The sequence below is a fragment of the Acomys minous genome (genome assembly GCF_964271855.1).
Source record: "Acomys minous genome assembly, chromosome: 6".
In the NCBI taxonomy this organism is placed as follows: Eukaryota; Metazoa; Chordata; class Mammalia; order Rodentia; family Muridae; genus Acomys; species Acomys minous.
In genome coordinates, this window is record NC_140487.1 from 56,937,147 (window position 1) to 56,957,609 (window position 20,463).

Below are 20,463 nucleotides of genomic sequence, written 5' to 3' on the forward strand. Positions count from 1 at the left end.
AACCCAGGGATGGCACCATCCACAACCGATGGGCCCTCTCTAGCCAATCACTAATTAAGAAAATGTCTTACAGGCCTGCTTACAACCCGATTTTACAGAGGCATTTTCTTTCTTTTTTTCCTTTTTTGATTTTTCGAGACAGGGTTTCTCTGTGTAGCCTTGGCTGTCCTGGACTCGCATTGTAGACCAGGCTGGCCTCGAACTCACAGCGATCCGTGCCTTTGCTGGGATTATAGTCACATACCATCATACTTAGTTGTTGTTAAAGAAATTATATTGCTTTTGTTGTTCTTTTCTTTTCTTTCTTTTCTTTTTATTTTTTATTTTTCAAATCAGGGTTTCTCTTGTAGCCCTGGCTGTTCTGGACTCACTATGTAGACCAGGCTGGCCTCAAACTCACAGAGATCTGCCCGTCTTTGCCTCCCAAGTGCTGGGATTACAGGCGTGTGCCATCAAGCCTGGCAATCTGTTGTTGTTTTCTTTCTTTCTTTCTTTCTTTCTTTCTTTCTTTCTTTCTTTCTTTCTCTTCTTTCTTGACACAGGGTTTCTGCGTGTAGCCCTGGCTGAACTGGAACTTGCTCCGTAAACCAGGTTGGCCTCAAACTCAAAGATCTGCCTATCTCTGCCTCCTCAGTGCTGGGATTAAAGGTGTGTGCCACTGCCAATATATGACTCAAAATTATATTTCTTAATGCATAAAAATAAATTATATCAAATAAGACAGTATTTATTATGTGATAGATACCCAGAAAATATTTGTGAAACAAATCGTTGTGAGGCAAGCAAACACAGGAGACAGCCGAGCTTGGGAACTATTTTGTTGGGTCATGCACTCTCTCTCCTGTAATACACTTCTCCACCTAGTTTCTTCACTTGCCAATATGAGCAAGCATCCCTCTCCAAACAATAGGCCTGGGAGCCTTTCTAGCCTCCCACTTTTGGGCTACAGGTATCCCTACCTCTGAACAATAGAGTGTGTTCTGCCCTTACTAACAATCGTGATAACAGTTTCTACCTAGGTGTACCCAAGTAGGAGACAGGGAAGAGCTGATTTGGCCTGAGCTGGTTTTGGCTGGGTGCCCTGTGTGGTGCTTTTTTTTTTTCCCTGTTGCTGTGATAAACACCGTGAACAAAAGTGCCTTATGGGAGAAAGAGTTTATTTTGGCTATGGTTTTAGTGGGAGAGTCCATAATGTCAGGGGAGGCATGGAGCAGGAAGCTGAGATCACATCTTCATCCTAAAAGCAGGAAACAGAGAGCAGGAACTGGAAATGGGGTTAGCCTATACATGCTCAAAGCCCACCCATATAGTGAAAAATTTGTTTAAAAAAACAAAACAAAGCCCGGTTATATTACATGAATATGTTTTTTTCTTAATCCCAGGTGTGGTATATGGGGCTGCTTCAGATTGTCCACAGCTGCTAACTTAAAAAAAGAAAAAGAACCTCAACCAACCAAATAAAAAACCGAGCAACCAATAAGAACAAGAACACCTGCCCCCCCACCCCCTATTTATTGGTTATTTGGTATTTGTTTTTTTTTTTTCCAAGACAGGGTTTCTCTGTGTAGCCCTGGCTGTCCCAGAGAGGTCTGCCCTACTGTGCAGCTTTTGCCGTCTTCTTCTTCTTCTTCTTCTTCTTCTTCTTCTTCTTCTTCTTCTTCTTCTTCCATTATCTTTTTTTTTTGAGACAGGGTTCTCTGTGTGGCCTTGCCTGTCCTAGACTCACTTTGTTGACCAACTTGGCCTCGAACTCATAGTGATCTGCCTGCCTCTGCCTCCCAAGTGCTGGGATTAAAGGCATGTGCCACCGTGCCTAGCTTTGTTTGTTTGTTTATTTGTTTGTTTTTTGAGACAGGGTTTCTCTGCGTAGCCTTGGCTGTCCTGGACTCGCTTTGTAGACTAGGCTGGCCTCAAACTCACAGATGTCTGCCTGCTTCTGCCTCCTCAGCGCTAGGACCAAAGGCGTGCACCACCTCGCCTTGCTGCGTTTAATGTTTTTACTTTTTGTGTATTCTAGAAATTAATCTGCCTGTCCAGGTCTGTTTCTGCCCTGAGGGTGGCCAGACATTGCTGCACACGAGCTTGGATTGGAAGGAACGAAGCTTAGTCAGGCAGGTGGGTTAGCAGGGTCTTGCTTGGACTTGAGTGCAGGAGAAACAGCCTTCTTCTTCGAGAGATGGTTTTCAGTTAAACAGCTCTCTTTTATTGGGGTGGGGGTGGGGGATAAGGACTATACAACCTTGGGGTTCTGGGTAGGGGTTTTTGGGGTAAGTGTACATCATTGGCTGGGGCTGAGGTGCTGGGAATGCTCCATTTGCATGAAGAGGAATTCCAGGTGTTAGCTGGACATATCCTTATAAGGAAATAGGAAAAAATTTAACCAGAAACCTGGCCACCAGGCTCTATGACTACCTCAAGAGTGGCAGAGGCGGGAGTCACAAGGCTATGTGCACCAGGGCATGCAGGCCCAGAACTGGGAGGGTGCGGTCCTTACTTCCGCCAGTCTCAAGATGAGGGTTTTTTGGAGGGTTTGACACTTCTTGGCTTTATTCTTCCTCTGGGCTGACCCCCTCCTTCTTCCCTCCCTAACCAAGTCTCATGGCTCACCTGCTCCACATTCATCCTCTGTCAGATAAAACTGTTGCTCTGAAGTCTGACTCATCTCAAGGTTAATGGTCTCCTTTGCTACGAGAGCGTTACGTCTACGAAGTTCATTTTCTTTCCTACGTGAGTGAAAATCCTTTCTACCTGTTCCTACATCTTGCTATTTCTCTTAACTTCTAGCAGTTTCAGAGGGTTCAGGCTTTACATCAAAGTCCTTGATCTAGTTTAGAGTTTACTTTTGTGCAGAACCAGGAAAGGGTCTCGTGTCGTTTCTTCTACGCTTAGGTGCGCTGGCTAGCTTTTATTGTCAACTTGACATAGCCTAGAATAAGCGGGGAAGGACTCCCAACTGAAGTGCTGCCCCAGTCAGGCTGGCCTGTCTGTGGGACTCTGTCATGACTGGTAGTTGATGCAGGTGGGCCCAGCCCACTGTGGGTAGTACTTGTAGTAGGTCGAGGGTAGTTTTCCTCCAGTTTCCACAGCTCCTCGGAAATAATTACTCATGAGACTCAATTATTATTTTACAAATACCTAGGCCATATTGATAGGCTCTTCTCTGACTAGCTCATTATTTAAAATAACCCGTTATCAGCCAGGTGTGGCGTCCCTCACTTTTAATCCCAGCCCTCGGAGGCAGAGGCAGGCCGATCTCTGTGAGTTCCAGGCCAGCCTGGTCTACAAAGAGAGTTCAGGATAGTCAGGGCTGCGTGTAACAGAGAAACCCTGTCTGAAAAACAAAAAATAAAACAAACAACAAAACAAAAATAAAATTACCCGTCATATTACCCATTCTGCCATGTGGCTGGCTACCTGAGCTCAGGCACCATGTGTCTGTCTTCCTCACATCTTGCTGGCTGAATTTCCTGTCTGGCTCTATTCCAGAATCCCTTCTGCCTCGTTCCTGTCTCAGCCACAGGCCTTCGGTGTTTTTAATTGACAGGTGATGATGGGTCCATACAGTGCACAAGAGATCCCTTCTGCAGGTACTACCACGAGGCAGGTGCTCTCAGGCTGTGGGAGAGCGAGCCTGCGTTATCTTAAGTCAGTGAGCAGAGTTCTGTGATTCCTGTGTCAGCTCCTCTTCTAACTTCCCTCACTGATGGACCTGGGCATGCAAACTGAAAACAAAACAAAAACCCTTTCCTCCCTTAAGTGACTTTGAGTCATGGTGTTTGTCACAGCAACGGAAAACAAACCAGCCGGTACCCAGTTTTTTTTTTTTTTTTTTTTTTTTTCAGAACCCTCTGTTAAAGAGGTTGTCTTATCTCTGTTAGGTTTTTAGGAAGAAGAGTTCCAGAGAAACACAAGAGTTGGATTGTTCTTCAGGGGAAAGATTTAACTATAACTGTGAGTTCAGAAGCAAAAAGCTTCAGCCTGCACGGCACGACAGGACTTGTTCTTTATATGTACATGCATAATAATACAGTGCTCTGCCCGTGTTTAAGGCCTGCACACCAGAAGAGGACTGAGATCACATCACAGATGGCTGTGAGCCACCATGTGGTTGCCGGGAATTGAACTCAGGACCTTTGGAAGAACAGACAGTGCTGTTAACCTCTGAGCCATCTCTCCAGCCCCAGAACCTGTTCTTTTAAGGTCCTCTGAGAGGGAGTAAGGGGGAGGGCAGGTACTGTGCCACAGAAAATGGGGCCAAGGTCAGTTGACATCATCTAATTCGGCTGAGACATTTTGTTTTCTGCATTCCTGGCTGAGGCAAGTGTTTGAAGGTCTCAAGTACATTTCAGAATAGGGGGCATCAGCGTGAACAATGGGCTTAGCTAGTGTGTGACATCACCGGTCACTTGTCCTGCTTCTAGCTCTTCTGTTTATGGCTTTGCTATCTGAAAGGGATTGCTCCCAGGATCAAGGTGGGACATAGAAGTACTTGGATGTTTGTGAAAGCAGAGAAGTAGACTGCAGCTGGAGGTGGCCCTGTCAGCTGTTTGCAGCATCTGTGAGGGGGGAGAGCGTGCACCTGGTGTGTCTGGGCTCTAAGGTTCTCCAGTATTTTGTCATCTTTGTCAAATACCAGGTGGTTGCAGCTTCTTGGATCTGTATCTGGATCGTCTGTCCTGTTGCACTTATTTACATTTTTGGTTTTGTGTCAGTACCATGCTGCTTTTGTTATTTTGGCTCTGTAATATAGCTTGAAATCAGCTATTGGCATAGTTGGAACTAATTTATTTTCCTTTTAAAAATACATCATATAGGCCAGGCGTGGTGGCGCATGCCTTTAATCTCAGCACTTGGGAGGCAGAGGCAGGTGGATCACTGTGAAGTTGAGGCCAGCGTGGTCTACAAAGCAAGTCCAGGACAGCCAGGGCTAGACAGAGAAACCCTATCTCAACCCACTCCCCCCCAAAAAAAGCGATCTGCCTGCCTCCGCTGGTTAAAGGCATGTGCCACCATGCCCAAAGGGAAAGTTTCCAACAAGTACTGCCTACTTAAGACCATGAAAAGATGAATAGGTGTGAAGGTTAAAGGTCAACTTGGTGGGCTTGGAATCAATAGCTATGACTCTGTGCAGGTATTTGTAAAAAGGATTAACTGAGGGTGAAGCCTCTCCCTAGAGTAGGCAGTCCTTCCTACAGTGACCCAGATATAGAAAAGTCCAAGATGGGCTGGACAGATGGATCAGCAGTGAGAAATACTTTCTGTTCCTCCAGACAACCAGAGTTCATTTGCCAGCATCCACTCCAGAGGATGCAGGAGTTACCCTCTATCCCCTAAAGGTACACCGACCCATCATGAAAAGCAAAATCTTGCAAGACAGAAAGAGTGCTATAAGGAAAAGCAAGCACTGCTTCAGGCTTAGTCTATCTGTGCTGCTGCCATCACACTCCGGGTTCCTGGACCACCCAACATATACTGGAAAGTGACTCCCTTCAGCACCACGATAGATGGCTTCTAGCTTCCCGAAGCCAAAGGGCTGCTGGCCTTTCCACTGCGCAAATGGTCACTGCTGGGACTACCCAGCCCATACTGGTAATAAATAAACAAATGAACTAAGTAAGTAAATGTGCGTGCGTATAAATAAGATGTGTGGTCCCAGTATTCAGGAGGCAGTAGCAGGAACACAAGTGTAAGCCTAACCTAGCACTTGGGAGGCTGAGAGGATGGCTGTTCAAGGAGACCATAAATACAAACAGGCCCTGAGACAAAAACAAAGGACCAACTCTGTGAATAGATATTCTCACCCTCATTATGAAGCAAATCAGAAAATGACAAAAAGTCATGACATAAAGGAATATAAAACTATTTATTGACCACTGTTCACCATTATTTACAATAAAGTAAATATACAGTTGGATGACATTCTGATACTACAAAGTTACTTTTCTGGCTCACTGAACCAGAACCAAATACTGAAGAGATTGATCCTACCAGAAGGAATGAGTCAGGGTAAGGAAAAGGCATGCAGGGCATTAACTGATGTCAGCAAGGGTTGTTCACTTGCTTATGCCGGCAGGCCGTAACTGCCGACATCTCTAACCACGATTCCACCTCCACAGCAAACAGATTCCACGAATCATAACCTTTTAGTACAGATTTCAACTTTCTACAGAGGAACTTTTACATGCCCTGGCTGACCTAGAACTCGCTCGTAGACCAGGCTGGCCTCTAAACCAGAGATCCCTCTGCCTCCTGGGTGCTGGGATTAACAGCATGCGCCACCACACTTAAGTCTTGTCATTAAATCATACTACTACTTTGTCTAATTCCATTTTCTGAAGTGGGGGGGGGGTTGGTGTGGACAAAATTTTGTAAATAAACTACTGTATTTATGTGGTAATACACAAATTCTGGTGTGGTTGCTTTTAAAACTATCAAATAAATTACAGAACCTGCTTAATTGGGAAGATTATGGTTTCAGGAAAAACGTTCACAACGATGGAATCTCATCAACTTGTGTCTTCATCTTTAGTTATTTTGAGTATTAAAAAAAAAAAAAAAAAAAAAGACAAAACCAAAAACAGTTACGTGTTTTATGCACACACACGCATACAAACGAAAAACCGAGAATGGTCCTTCTGTGTCCCACTTAAAAATAAGTTCTGATTGAGTAATGACTGTAATTTCTCCCCAGCATTTAAGAGAAGCTGTTTCTCAAAGCCGAGGAGATATAACACGGTATCAAACACTCTACTGTTAAAGGAAGCAACTACAGAAAGCTCTTATCTGCTCAATGCAATCAGTGCCTTGTGATGCAAAACAAAACCCAAAAATATCCCAACCACTGTCAATACTTTCAAAACCAGCATAGCAAACTCCTTTTTCATTAGAACACTATGTTTTTCACACTAGTAATTCAAAACCCAAGATCCAGATTTTATATATATATAAATATATATAAAAATGCAAACAATTATTGCGCTTCATCTTCGGGACAAGAATGCCAAGTCAGCCTCTCCTCATAGAAGGCGATGACAATCTGAGGACACTTCATATTTGCCTCCTTTGCCAGCACCAAGTCAGCCTCATCCGAGTCCTTCCTGTTGTGAGGGAAGAGAAATCAGCTGAATGTTATAAAACTGTGCACATCAACTGAGATCTACTTAATAAATAACAATTAAATTAAGCCGAATGGAAGGACCCCCAGAGGGCTGTGGAGTAGTTGTGGTCACATTTCATTCAACTTCGTTTCTTAGAAGAGGCATGCATGGCTTCCCTTCCACTTACTTGTGGCAATCCTGCCTCAGCCCCTGAGTGCTGGGACTCCAGGGATAAACCACCATGCTCTGCTAGTTACTTGCCACCTTAGGCTGGGAACTACTTAAGAAATCTTCCATAGAAATAACTTGCTTCATCCCCAATCCCAGGCCTTTGGGAGGCAGAGCTAGGCAGAACTCTATGAACTGAGGCTAGCTTGGTTCACATAGAGAATCCCACACCAGCCAGGTGTGTAAAAAGTAAAAAAACCTAATTTCCACCAAACAACTCCCTTTGAACTTACCATTTCATGAGAAACATTAATTCTCCACTGCTGTCTGTGGCACCAATTATTCGTTCAGGATCAAGACCTCTGGCAAAGCCCCTTGGTTTGTCCGCCTGTTAAGAGGTTTAAGTAACAGACTGAATATTTCCATGCAGCAAATAGCATTAAAAATTTTTTATGAAATACAACTTTCATCACAATTCCCAACAATGAGCCAGGACTGACTAGAACAAGAATCCAATTCTGATAAGGAAACAGGCGTGGGGCTTGGAAAGCAGGTTTTATTGGTAGAGCATCTGCTTAGTATGCAAGAAATCCTGGGCTTGGTCCAGCACTTGGAAGCCAGCTGGAGGCAGAAGCACCAGGAGTTAAGATAATCCTGGGCCAGACAAGACCATTTCTTTAAAAAAATAAGGTTAAGGTCTTACGATGTAGCATATATTAGTGCCTCAAACTATCAACCATCCTGCATCAGTTTCTTGACAGCTAAACTATAGCATGTAACAACATACTGAGCAATTATATATTCTTGAAAATTAAATTCTAAATGCCTATAAATCCAGCACTTTCGAGGTAGAGACAGAGTAAGTTCAAGGATAACCTAGGTTATTTAATGAAACTTGACCAAGAACCACCTGGCAAATGGGGAAAAAAAAAAAAAAAAAAGGTAAATAAATATGCAGCCACTTATAGTAGCACAAGCCTGTAATCTCAGTATTCAGAAAGATCGCAAGTTTAAGTGTACCCTGAGCTACATAGCAAGACCAGGACCTGAAGCATACACATATAATCTATAGCCATAGAACCCTGAACATCCCCCATCTTGTACGAATATACATCTAAGAAGCCCTCAAGGGGCTGGCGAAATGGCTCAGTGTTAAGAGCATTTGCTCTTGTAGACAATCTGGGTTCAGCACCACATGATGGCTCACAAACACCTAACTGCAATTCCAGGGACTCCCTTTTCTGACTCATGTGGTAGCTGCACACATACATGCACTCAAACTCCCATACTTGCATCTTTACTATAACATCAGTCACTATTGCTGTGCATGGTAGCACAAGCCTTTAATCCCAGCACTCTGGAGGTAGAGGCAAACCTGTTCTAAAGAGTTCTAGGACAGCCAGGGCTATGTCGAGACCCTGCCTCAAAGTATAAAACTGATTAGTTTTTATTATAAAACCATAATATAGGGCGAGGGAGGGTGGGAACGGGAAGATAAGAGCAAGGGAGTAACAACCAGGATGCAATGTGAAGAATATTATAATAAATTAAAAGAAATAATAGCCATAACAACAACATGTTGTTATAATTATAATTAGTTCCGATAAAAGCCAATCCCAAAGAACAATAAAACCCAATTAACTCATTTCTAGGAATTAAGTCTAAAATATTTGCTTAAAGACATTAAAAAAAAAAGGTCTATTTTGAGTTGTAGGACTTGGGATTATGTTATACACTTCCCCTAAAACATTTTACACATTAGTGGTAGCACAGCAAGCCAGGCACCGAGCCATGAAGTCCTGGGACTGACCCAGTACTTGGTAGATGGAGGCTGGAGGATCAGGGGTTAAAGGTTACCTTGGGCTATATGAGGCAGTCTCAAAAACACAACCACTTTACTTTGGAGAAAAGTTCTCTGAAGTGTGAGCAAGCATCAAAGTCTCAAATCATTTCTCTACCTCAGTCCCTCAGTGTTGAGACTACAGGCATGAACCATCACACCCAGACCTGTGCTCCTTAAACTAGACACTGCAGAGACTTCTCTTCTTTCACAACATGTTCCACACCCAACAGGGTTTATTTGTATGCATGCTTGTATGCATTTGTATAAATATATGTATTTTAAAAAGATAGGATCAGCTTTGTAGGCAAAGCTTGTGCTGTGTGGCTAATGACCTTGAATTCACCTCTCAAGTGTTGGGATTACAGGTGAATGCCGGATTGTCCAGTTTCCAATCAGTTCTAGATAAACTTAAACTATTATTTTTTGGCATTGTTATTTATTTTTGATAACCATGTGCATCTATTTGAGCACTTGTAAGTTTGGGTGCTTTTGAAGGCCAGATGAAGGGCGCTGAATCCAGTGGGGCTGGAGTTACAGACAATTCTGAGTACTCACATAGGTGCTAGGAACTGAGCGTTTCTACAAGAACAGTTCACGTCCTTTGATTACTAGTACTTGAACACTTATGACCAGGTATGGTGTTGCACACCTTTAATCCCAGCACTTGGGAGACAGAAGCAGGTGGATCTCTGAGTTGGGTGTGTGTGAATTTATGTGTTTGAGTGTTTTACCTACAGGTATGCCTGTGTACCATGTGTGTGCCTGGTGCCACTGGAAGTCAGAAGAGGGTGTTGGATCCTCTGCAGCTGGAGTTATGGACTAGGAGTATTGTGAGCTCTCAAGTAGGTGCTGGGCACCAAATGGTCCTCTGGGAGTGAGTGCTCTTACCCACGGAGCCAGTGTTCCAGCTCCAGCCCTGTCTGCCTCCCGCCACAGAGTCTTACTATGTAGACCAGGCTGGCCTGAAACTTGGAGACCTGATTGCCTCTGCCTCCCCAGTACTGGGACTAAAGCCATGCCCCACACCTGGCTTTAAAAAAACAAAACAAAACAAAACAACAAAATTGGTAATTATAGCTTACATATTCCCAGAGTGTAAATACTTATTGTTTATAGGGTATTCTGCCTGCAGTGAGCCAGCAGGCCAGAAGAGAACACCAGATCTCATCATAGAAGGTTCTGAGCCACCATGGGATTGCTTCAGAAGAATAGTCAGTGCTCTTAACCACTGAGCCATCTCTCTAGACGAAGAGTTTAATATTTGATAATTGATGGTATCAGTAAACTAAAATCACTAAAGTTTCACATCACTGTAACCAGGCTCTAAAGTCAAGACTGTCTGGGTTAGAATGACAACTCTAGCCCTTTAGGTCTGTGGGTTTGGTGAGTTAATTAAGCTCTGAGGTTCAGGCTTATTATTATTTATCAGAAAAAAATTAGTGCCCCGCGGATAGGCTTTTGGTAGTGTATCAGTATGAACTGGGCTGCTGGTTCGGTAGTGCATAGGCATTACTACTAAAGTTCTGCTTCTTTTACGCACACTTTTACTTCAGAGCTCCACCGGCAGTTAATCTTGCTTTCTCATGCATACAACTGGATCTTAATCTAGACTTCATAGTTAATGCCCCATATGCAAAGTTCTTGACACCTAGTTCAAATGATGACATTTGAAACCCAGTCTTTTACCAATTTAACGTGTGCCGAATGCCTGGAGTATGAGCCGAATCCAGTACCAAGACCTTTCCTTTCCTCCCATTGGCACTGGGCCAATAGATGGGGCAAATACAACCTATTTAAAGCCAAAGGTAGAGGGCACCTTATAGAGCCACCATGCCTGGCTCTGTAAAGGGTTTTTCTTCTTTTCCTAATTGGAATTTAAAAGTACTCTAGGGACTGGGGCAGCTAGTTCCTACACTACCAAAGAATCTGAGGTCAACTACCAGCACCTACAATGGCAGCTCACACATTTCAGGCTGAAGGGATCTAATTCGCTCCTCTAGCTTCTGGGAACACCAAGCATGCATGTGGTTCACAGACATACTACATGCAGGCCTAACACCATGCACCCGAGGAAGAAAAGTATTCTGGTTTCAGCTGGACATGACAGGGCATGTCTTTAACTCCAGCACTTAGGAGGAAAGGCAGGCAGGTTTCTGACTCTCAAGCCAGACAGAGCTACACTGAGAAACCCTGCCCCATAAATACCTCATCTACTCTAGCTGTAAGTGAAAGTCAGAGGTAAAGAGCAGGTGGGTGGGTCAAGGTCTGTCACAAGAGACCAGGCCCCAAACCCACCCTTCAAAAGGAAAGCAGGACGGGAGGGGACAGGAGATGAGCTAGAACAAAACAGGATGGTAACTATGTATGAAAACACCGTAACGATACTCATCATTTTGAATGCTAACATAAAGAACAAAATATGAACTAAATAAAAGATATCCCAGCTGAAAAAAAGTTCAGAGTAATTAAAATTCAAGTCATCAACTTTTGACAAGACCCAGTCTGGCGGGTAGTACTTTATACTTACAGCATCTCTTTTCTTCTTTGATTTGCTATCATCAGATTCACTGTCAGATAAAGATTTCCTTTTTGTACCATCTTTTTCTTTACCAGCTTTTTGAGAATTAAGAAATGCTTCAATTAATTCTGGACAATCTAAATTTTCTTCTGGTTCCCAAGTATTATCAGCACTGTGTTCAGTTAAAGAAAACAAAAAGTTGATTCAATTAAACATTGCCATTACCTGGACCTGTTCATAACTATCTGGGGGGGAAAATTCCTATAGGACAAACACTCACACTAGTAGAATAGTGATAGGAAGAAAAGCCCTTCTATTCCCTGTATTATTTAGAAATGTCTACATTTCCTTTCACAACCACCTTTACATCCCTAAGTGAGCAATCTGCTATTTTACCCCAAAAGCCTTTGAATACTAATATTTTTCTGCCCATAAGCAACTCACTAGCTGGCCTCAAATGTTTTATGTAATACAGTTCTAATCCCCCCCTCCACCTCCTAAATACTAGGGATTAAAAAGCATTCTTGTTGAGCATGGTGGTGCATGCCTTTAATCCCAGCACTCAGGAGGCAGAGACAAGTGGATTTTGTGAGTTCGAGACCAGCCTGGTCTACAAAGCAATCCAGAACAGCCAAGGCTACACAGAGAAATCCAGTCTTGAAAAATCAAACACCCCCCCCCCCCAAAAAAACCGAAAAAGTATTTTCTATCGTATTCAGTTTATCTTGTGCTGAGGTTCAAACCCAGCCTTGTGCATGCTGGGCAAGCACTTTCCCAACTGAGCTACAACTCAACCCTGAGTTTGTATATATATATATATATATATATATATAAATAAAAGGGACCAGGGTACTGTAGGCTGGCTGTGAATTCTCAGTGCAGGGATCATAGAAGTATTTTTAAAAACAATGATTTTGTTTTTGAAATAAAGATTCTGAGATATTGTTTGAGATGGGAGCTCCAGCTGTCTTTTAGACCAGGCTGGCATGGGAGCTCCAGCTGTCTTTTAGACCAGGCTGGCTTCGAACTCACAGATCCACCTGCCTCTGCTGGAATTAAAGGCATGCGCCACCCTTCCTTCCTTCCTTCCTTCCTTCCTTCCTTCCTTCCCCGATGAGAGACAGGGTTTCTCTGTGTAGCCTTGGCTATCCTGGAGTAATTTTGTAGACCAGGCTGGCTTTGAACTCACAGCAATCTGCCTGCCTCTGCCTCCCGAGTGCTGGGATTAAAGGCAAGCACCACCATGCCTGGCTCTAAAAGATCATTAAATCTGAAATGTGTTTAATTTTTAGTTGTTTGTTAACTTGGGAAATGATACAAAGCAACGGCTGGCAAAGACTAAAGCCAAATCTAGCCTGCTGCATGGTTTGTAAAGCATCAAAACTATTTTTCTTTGTTTGTTTGTTTTTTTTTTTTTTTGCTTTTTTGGGGGGAGGGTTGAGACAGTGTTTCTCTGTGTAGCCTTGGCTGTGGTGGACTCTGTAGACCAGGCTGGCCTCGAACTCACAGCGATCCGGCGCCTCTGCCTCCCAAATCCTGGGATTAAAAGGCATGTGCCACCATGTCTGGCTCTCTTTTGTTTTTAAAGACACAACCTCACTCCACAGCCTAGGTTGCCTCCAACCCCTAATCTTGCTTCAGCTTCCACAGTGCTGGGATTACAGTATTGTACCACAATGCTCAGGCCACATTGATTTTTTTAAATTAAAAAAAAAAAAAAAAAAAAAAAAAAAAAAAAAAAAGGTGGTGTTGGAAGAAATAATAGTGTCACTAACACCTGGGACTCAATAACTTAGTTTGCTGGTCTCTTCAGATTCTAACATTGGCAAAGTTTAACTTTGGGAGGAAGGGTGATGCCCCAAATTTAGTGTTATTTTCAGTACTGTCTTCTATATTATGTTATACCTTAGATGTTAGACTCTTGGTCGTAGGTACTCAAATCAGTATTATATTTAATACAACAGTAAAACGCTTTAGTAAAAGAACACATGAGAGAAAAGGATGGGGGAGGAGATGAAAGGGAAGGAGAATCCACTACAACACGTTCTGTTTCAAAGTGTCATAATGACATTTAATCTTTTGATACTAATTTTAAAAAGTATGCTTTAGTGAACTTTAGTTTTAAAAGTTTCACCCTCTATAGCAATAAATTAAACTCTACTATGCTAGGTTTTAACTTGCTAAAGCCTTGCTTTTTTAAAATGCATGAACGTCTTTCCTGGGTGTAAGCAAGCATGTGCATCACTTGTGTGCCTGGTGCTTTAGAAGGTCAGAAAGTGACAGTGGACAACCTGAAACTACCATGTGGGTGCTGGGAATCGAACCCTGGTCCTTCCTAAGAACAAGGGCTCTTAACCACTGAGTCATCTCTCTAGACACTCAAAGGCTTAAATAAACCTCAAACAAGGGTAATTTTAGAATTAAAACTTACTTCAAATGGATCTTTGGGCAAACTGGTAAAATATTTAAGCCAAAAGTAAACTTTTCATGCCTTTAATACCAGTACTTGGGAGGCAGAGGCAGGCGGATCTATGTGAGTTCGAGGCCAGTCTGGTCTACACAGTGAGTCCAGGACAGCCAAGGCTATAGAGAAACCCTGTTTTGGAAAGAAAAGGGGGGAAAAAATAAACAAACTTTTAGGCTATTCTCTGTATAAGTAAAGGTACTAAAGTAAGGGTCAAGGATGCAGTTAATAAGAGTCCCGCGATTGGAGAAATGACTCAGCAGTCAAGAGTATTGGCTGCTCAACCAGAGGTCCTGAGTTCAATTTCCAGAAACTACTACACAGTAGCTCATAACCAACCACACTGGAATCTGATGCCTTCTTCTATCTGATGCTCTCTTCTGTCATGCAGGCATACATGCAATTAAAAATAAAGAAATCTTTAAAAAAAAAATCTGGCTGAGCATCACGAAAAGCCTGGGTTCAATCCTTAGGACCATATGTCGTGCATGCTTGTGCACTGGGGAGGTGGATCCAGAATAGCAGAGTTTAAGGTTATCCTTGGCTATATAGCAAGCTCAAGACCAGCTTGGGATTCATGAGACTCTGTCTCAACAGAACAAAAAAATAAGCTAATATATAACTGAGGCAAGTGAACACATATAATCCCAGGCGGAGTCCAAGGCTAGCCTGTGCTACACGAGACACCTGGCTGTGAGCACAGACCATAGGAAGTACTGAGGAGTCTTACTCTGTGAACCCCTTCCACTTCAGGAAGTACTCCACCTTCCCATTCACTACACGCCGGTCCAGTACTTTTTCTACCACAAATTCTTCAGGCTCTGCCTCTTCAACTTTTTTACTCTTTCCATTCTGTTTCTTTCCCATTTTTTGCTAAAACAAAAGAGAAATTAAGAAAAATTTAAAACTTGAGTACATTTTAGGGCCAAATTGTTTTATTCATCTGACACACACATACACTCACAAACAAAAAACCAAAAAACCCCTTTTAACCCTCCACCCCTTTAAACTTCTGTGATCAGGGTAGGTACCTCCTAGAAAGTCAATAGATAATAAAATATTAAGTTTTGTTCCACTGATTTACACTTATAACTCAAGACCCTTTACAAGTATTACAGAATTTTATACCATCTGAGATATAATCTTATCCTTTCTTAGTTTTATTTCTAGAATTCTACAAGATCAAGTTAACAGACTCACCCTTCATTTTATCACAACCTAGTGACAAATAACCAGAAAGCACCAGGTAACAATGGAGCCTGGAGCATTAGCGCTCAAGGTGCGAAGGAAACTGCCCCGGCTGGTCCTGTATGGGAGGGCCGAGCGGCTTTGCTAATGAGGAATGTCACTCGGGAGAATTGGGGGGGGTGGTGGTGGTGGTGCTTAGAGGTTTCGAAAGCCAACCTCATTCCCTTGTGGACCAAATACAAACTCTCAGCTACTGCTTCAGTGCTATACCTGCTGCCATCTTCTCACTAGGATGGTCATGGAGTCAACTTATTTATTTTTAGTTTGAGATAGGGGCTTCTCTGTTTAACAATGCTGGCTATCCTGGACTCACTTTTGTAGACCAGGCTAGCCTTGAACTCACAGCAAACCCACCTGCCTCTGCCTCCCAACTGTTAGGTAAAAGGAGTGTGGCACCTCGCCCGGCTGAGCCAACCTCTTATTAACCTGTAAACCTCATTAAACTCTTCTGGAAGCATCCTTGGATCACAATAAGAAAGCAACCGATACTGAAGTATGATGGTTAAAACAAACAACAGCAACAGAACACCCAAGACAGGGTCACATGTAGCCCAGGGTAGCCCCCAATTCCCGATGCAGGCAAGGAAGACCTTCGAAGACCCAACCCCCAGAGTCTACACCTCAAAGTACTGGGTTTATAGGTGTGGCTGACCAAACCCCACTAAATGATGTCTTACATTCAACGCAGTAGAGTAGACCTATTAAATTGCAGCTCTACAGCATCCCTTTCCCGATAAGAACATCAACTTAAAATGAAGTCCCAAGGATAAAAATTAACTGCAAAATGAAAACAGTTTTAGCATCTACTATAGGATTAGCCATGGAGACCATAAATAAACCAAAAAGGCCAAGAATGTTATCCCATAATTACTACATGTAGATCAGTTTCCTGACCACTCAAGACAGACCTAAAATACTGCCACCTTCAGAGTCCAAAATGTTGGCTCTAGTGGGAGAAAAATTACTTCCTTCCTGGGTTATCAATCTAAAAATCTAAGTTTACTTTAAAGAGGAGTTTAAGGCAGGCACGATGAGCACAGTAGTAGCACACAGGAAGTGGAAATAGACTATTATCATGGGTTCAGGCATGCATGGGCTATGAAGGAAAACCTTATCCCCCCCCAAAACAAAAGTGCTTTTTTCTGTTAGGGGGCTTGGCTGGTATAACATTTCTGAGTGTTTTCTCAGCAGAGTTGTTAAAGTGAAACTAGGCATTTAAAAAAGCTTGAAATGGTTCATTACAAAGAAGTCCCTGGAGGATACCAAAATAACCCAATATAGTATGTTCAATCATTTCATCTCCACAACAGTGCTGTTCCCTTTAAAATTTTTGAGATGGTAGCCCAATCTAGCCTTTAACTTGCTGTGATCCTCCCAGTGCTGGGATTACAAACACCACTATGCATAACTATAGGGGCTACTTAAAAAAAACAAAACAAAAAACCCATCAAATGCCTAATCTCTCAAAATATATACCAAGGCAAGGATGCAAGCAGGAAAAAGTAACAGAAGCACCTCAAGCCCACCAGGACAGTTAAAGCCACCAGCATATAAAAGCATACCTACACACTTACAACACCTCATGGAATTTAAGGGATGATTCATCCTTTTATCACTCTGGCTTTAAGCTGTAATTGGTCATCTACTTAGAGTGACCAGACAGCTTCAGCCCACAGATCCCAGTGCACTTTGAGGTCAGTTGAAATCATGTATGATATAATGATGGCACAAACTCAAGGATCAAAACCTATGGGGTTTTTGTTTTGTTTTTAAGAAACAGGGTTTTTCTTGTGTAGACCAGGCTGTCCCTTATGTCACAGAGATCCGCCTGCCTCTGCCTGTTGAGATTAAAGGCACGGGCCACTGCACCGGCAAAACCTATGTTTTGTTTGGCTTGGGTGTTAACGCCTGCTTCCATATGCTTGTGATGATTGTGTCAGAATAATGCAGGAACCATACCTAAATATTCTTACATGCATCTTCTTCCAGATCGGGCTTTGCTATGCAGCCCTGACTACCCAGTACTTTAGAATCCTGGGTATCCTTAAACTCAAGGCAGTCTGCTTGCCTCAGCACCTCACAGGGTGGGATTACAAACACGTACCTTCACACTCAGGGTAGTTTTCCTTCTTTTTCGGTTTTTTGAGACAGGGTTTCTCTATGTAGCTCTGGCTGTCAAGACCCACCTGCATGTCCCTGGAGTGCTGGGATTAAAGGTGTGTGTCACCACCTCCTGGCTGACTCAGTTTTAATCTCTCTCTTTTTAAATGTAACTTGACAAAAATAAACATGTCTTTTTAAGTTTGCCTAACTTGCTAGAAAACCCAAGAACACAAACATTGGCTTTAGCAATAGTCAGGAAATTGCTTAATAGAAACAGAATTGATCTCACGTCCTTTCGTTCCTAGACACAGTTTGTAATGCTTGCTGGTGGCAACACAATGCAGTTGTATCTGATTCAGTTTAGACACACAAAGTGTCTGTTCTGCACTAATGAGCACTTAGCATCTCTAGACCAGCACAACCTTCATGGTAACCATGGCAATCCAGGAGACTCTATTACAGTGGTGGGCCGCACCTGTGTGGAAATCAAGGCGCTATCTTGTGGAATCTGTTCTACCATTCCTTGGGTTCTGGAGATTGAGCCATCTCACTATCCCCAAACATGCATTTTTATCTTTAAAAAAAAAAAAAAAAATCCTGCAAAATCTGAACTGTGTACTATGCAGTCCTCCTAATATTAGGTTTTTAAAAAATGCATTGTGACCCTTCTTAAGGAAAGGCAGTAAGAACACTTCAAAATTAACACCTCAGCTTTTCTTTTAAGTGCTGGTAAGTCTGTGGATGTCTTTCACCTGCCTCTGCTGGGATTAAAGGCTGCCAACCTCATCCTGCCTGAGTTGTAACTCCCCTAACCCTCAGCGTAGCTCTGACTGTCCTGGAATTCACTCTGCAGACCAGGCTGGCCTCTTAACTCAGGAGATGAGCCAGCCTCTGCCTCCTGTGTCAGAATAAAGGCCTGGGCCACACCACATGGCTTCGTAGTTATGGTTTTTATTTAAAGGAAAAAATCCTTCATCTCAAGATTCTTACAGGTTTTACGTTTTCACAAACTTACCAATGTAGTTTTATTGGAGGCCATTTTTTTTTAAAATCGAAGATTTGAAGAGCTATTGCAAGAAAAAAAATGTAGGACAGTTAAAATTTCATGACACACAAAAGGCAACTGCAAGTTTTGTGTGGATTTCAAATTACACATTTCAGCTGAAAATTCAGGGCCACAGTTGAGTCCCTGTGTTATTAGCATCACATTCTTGAGGCTGTCAGTACTTTAACCCGGTTAGTAAAGACAACCTTACCAGGCACACTAGTATCTCAGACAACTTCACTTGGTGATAATTACTTTTCCAACCTGATTTGCAACAGTTTATATGTTTATTTTTGCATGAAAGACAACCTTCTGCTTGAAAAATCAGCCTGTTACCAGTAAAGTACCATGAGGTTTTTATTCTCTAGGTTTCTGAATAGCCAAAGGAGCTCCTATATAATTCCATCCTGATTTTTTCAGAAGCCCCCCCTCTCCAATCACGAGATAAGATGTTTCGGCCCCATTTCCTGGCCTTTCCGGGGAGGGGGGAGGTAGAAGTCTATAGTCCAGTCGGGGCTACAACTCCAGGTAGTCCTCCTGCCTCAAGCCCCCTAAGTTCTGTCCTGATAGAGCTAGAAGGAATCGACCTCCTCCACGGCCGCTCCCCGTCAAAGAGGGCCCGTTCCCAGCTCGGTCGAGGCGACCCCTCTATCGGGAGCGCGGGCCTCGTGGTCAGCGGTCTCCGCGGGGAGAAACAAAGGCGGCAAAGGCGGCGGCGGGGGATCAAGGGCACTGCGCCACGAGCCCGCGCCTCCCCCTCCGGCGGCGGCCACGTAGCGGGGTGCGCGCCGCAGCCCGGGGCCTCAGAGCCTGCACCGCTCTCCCTGCCGGCACGCCGCGCGGCTGGAGGGGGGGGAGGGGAGGGGAGGGGAGCCCCGCGCTTTGTCTGGAGCCTCGGTAGCCGCGACGGGCTCCCGCACCCACTCTCTCTAGCACGATTGTACGGTTTCCCCCGTGCAGTGGCGCCGCGCCCCAGCAAGGCAAGAGCCGCGCCAGCCTCCCCGCAGCCCCGGGGGCCGAGGCGGAGCGCAGGGCCGCAGCCTCTCCGCAAGCCCAGGCGCACACGGAGCATCCTAACCCCCACCCCCCACTCGCCCCCAGCCCCCCGCCCCGCGCGAGATAAGAAAGCAAGGCCACCGACTTCACCGTTCAGATGCTCGGGACCGCGGAGGCTGCAAACGTCTCCCGGCTGCGCGTTTCAGCTCAGCCACATCCGAGGGGAGGGGGCGCGGGGCAGCTCAGCCCGGGGTTGGGGGGGTGGGGGAGGGGAGGCACCGCCCACGCCAGGGCCGCGCGGGGCCCGCCGGGAACGCGTCCTGCGGGGGGCGGCGCGCGCGCCACTCACCGTCCACAGCGTGGCGCCCAGGGGGATGGGGGGATAATCTCCGGTGTGGGGTGGGGGAAAGGCCGGCAAAATCGCCAAGGCCTCTGTCAGTCTCCCTCCCTCTCTCTCCGCGTCGCCAAGCGCGCCAAAGCTGGGCTCCGCCCACCCCCTCGCCCCGGGGCTTGAGGGCTGCGGAGCGGCACCGCGAGGTTCTTTAAGCACCACCTCTCTCGGGGCGCGGGCTCCCCAGGCCTTCGGCTTCGGGTGTTGTACTTGGACTACAAGTCCTTCTGGGGAGGAGCCGGAGTCCGCGCCTCTTGGGAAAAGTACAAAGATCTGCGTGAGCTCGAGAATCCCGGGAGGACATAGGCGGTGGCGTCGCTGCAGGGAGCGCGCCCGAGCCGCGCCTGGAGCCCCTCCCGGCGGCGGCGTTAATTTCAAACTGCGCGACCGTTTCTCGGCTCCCTGCGCGGAGGAGGAGGAGGAGAAGGGGGCCGGACCTAATTCCGGAAGTTAGTAACACGCCGGGGCGCGAGCCTTCCGCAACTCACAGAAGCCAGTTGCGCAAGTGGCGCAAAGCCGTCCCGCCCTACCCAACGGGGGGAGGAGCACGTACTCGGCGTAAGGGGAGTGTAGGCCCTTCCCGCCATTGG

The 20,463-nt window shown here is 44.7% G+C and overlaps 1 protein-coding gene across 4 annotated transcripts; it reads right to left on the reverse strand.

The window, feature by feature from the left end:
• Positions 1–5,844: 5,844 nt before the first annotated feature.
• Positions 5,845–20,365, reverse strand: CBX3 (chromobox 3). Of its 4 annotated transcripts, none has more exons than XM_084784807.1 (6): positions 20,036–20,365; positions 18,457–18,508; positions 14,821–14,963; positions 11,636–11,798; positions 7,559–7,653; positions 5,845–7,097 (listed from the first exon to the last, which is right to left on the reverse strand). In XM_084784807.1, the coding sequence occupies exons 2-6, from the start codon at positions 18,478–18,480 to the stop codon at positions 6,971–6,973; spliced, it is 552 nt and encodes a 183-aa protein (XP_084640933.1). In that variant the 5' UTR covers positions 18,481–18,508; positions 20,036–20,365; the 3' UTR covers positions 5,845–6,970. The 4 variants fall into 4 exon arrangements, with proteins under 4 accessions (XP_084640933.1, XP_084640934.1, XP_084640932.1 ...); XM_084784808.1 differs by lacking the exon at positions 20,036–20,365 and adding an exon at positions 19,832–20,029; XM_084784806.1 differs by lacking the exon at positions 20,036–20,365 and adding an exon at positions 19,628–19,763.
• Positions 20,366–20,463: the final 98 nt, after the last annotated feature.

Excerpts from the sequence above, each read along its gene's own strand:
- CBX3 (XM_084784807.1), bottom strand. The coding sequence starts at position 18,480 with ATGGCCTCCAATAAAACTACATTG. Across the intron at positions 14,964-18,456 it reads CCTCCAATAAAACTACATTG|CAAAAAATGGGAAAGAAACA; the intron begins GTAAGTTTGTGA and ends CTTTTGTTTTAG. Across the intron at positions 7,654-11,635 it reads CAAAGAAGAAAAGAGATGCT|GCGGACAAACCAAGGGGCTT; the intron begins GTAAGTATAAAG and ends ACCTCTTAACAG.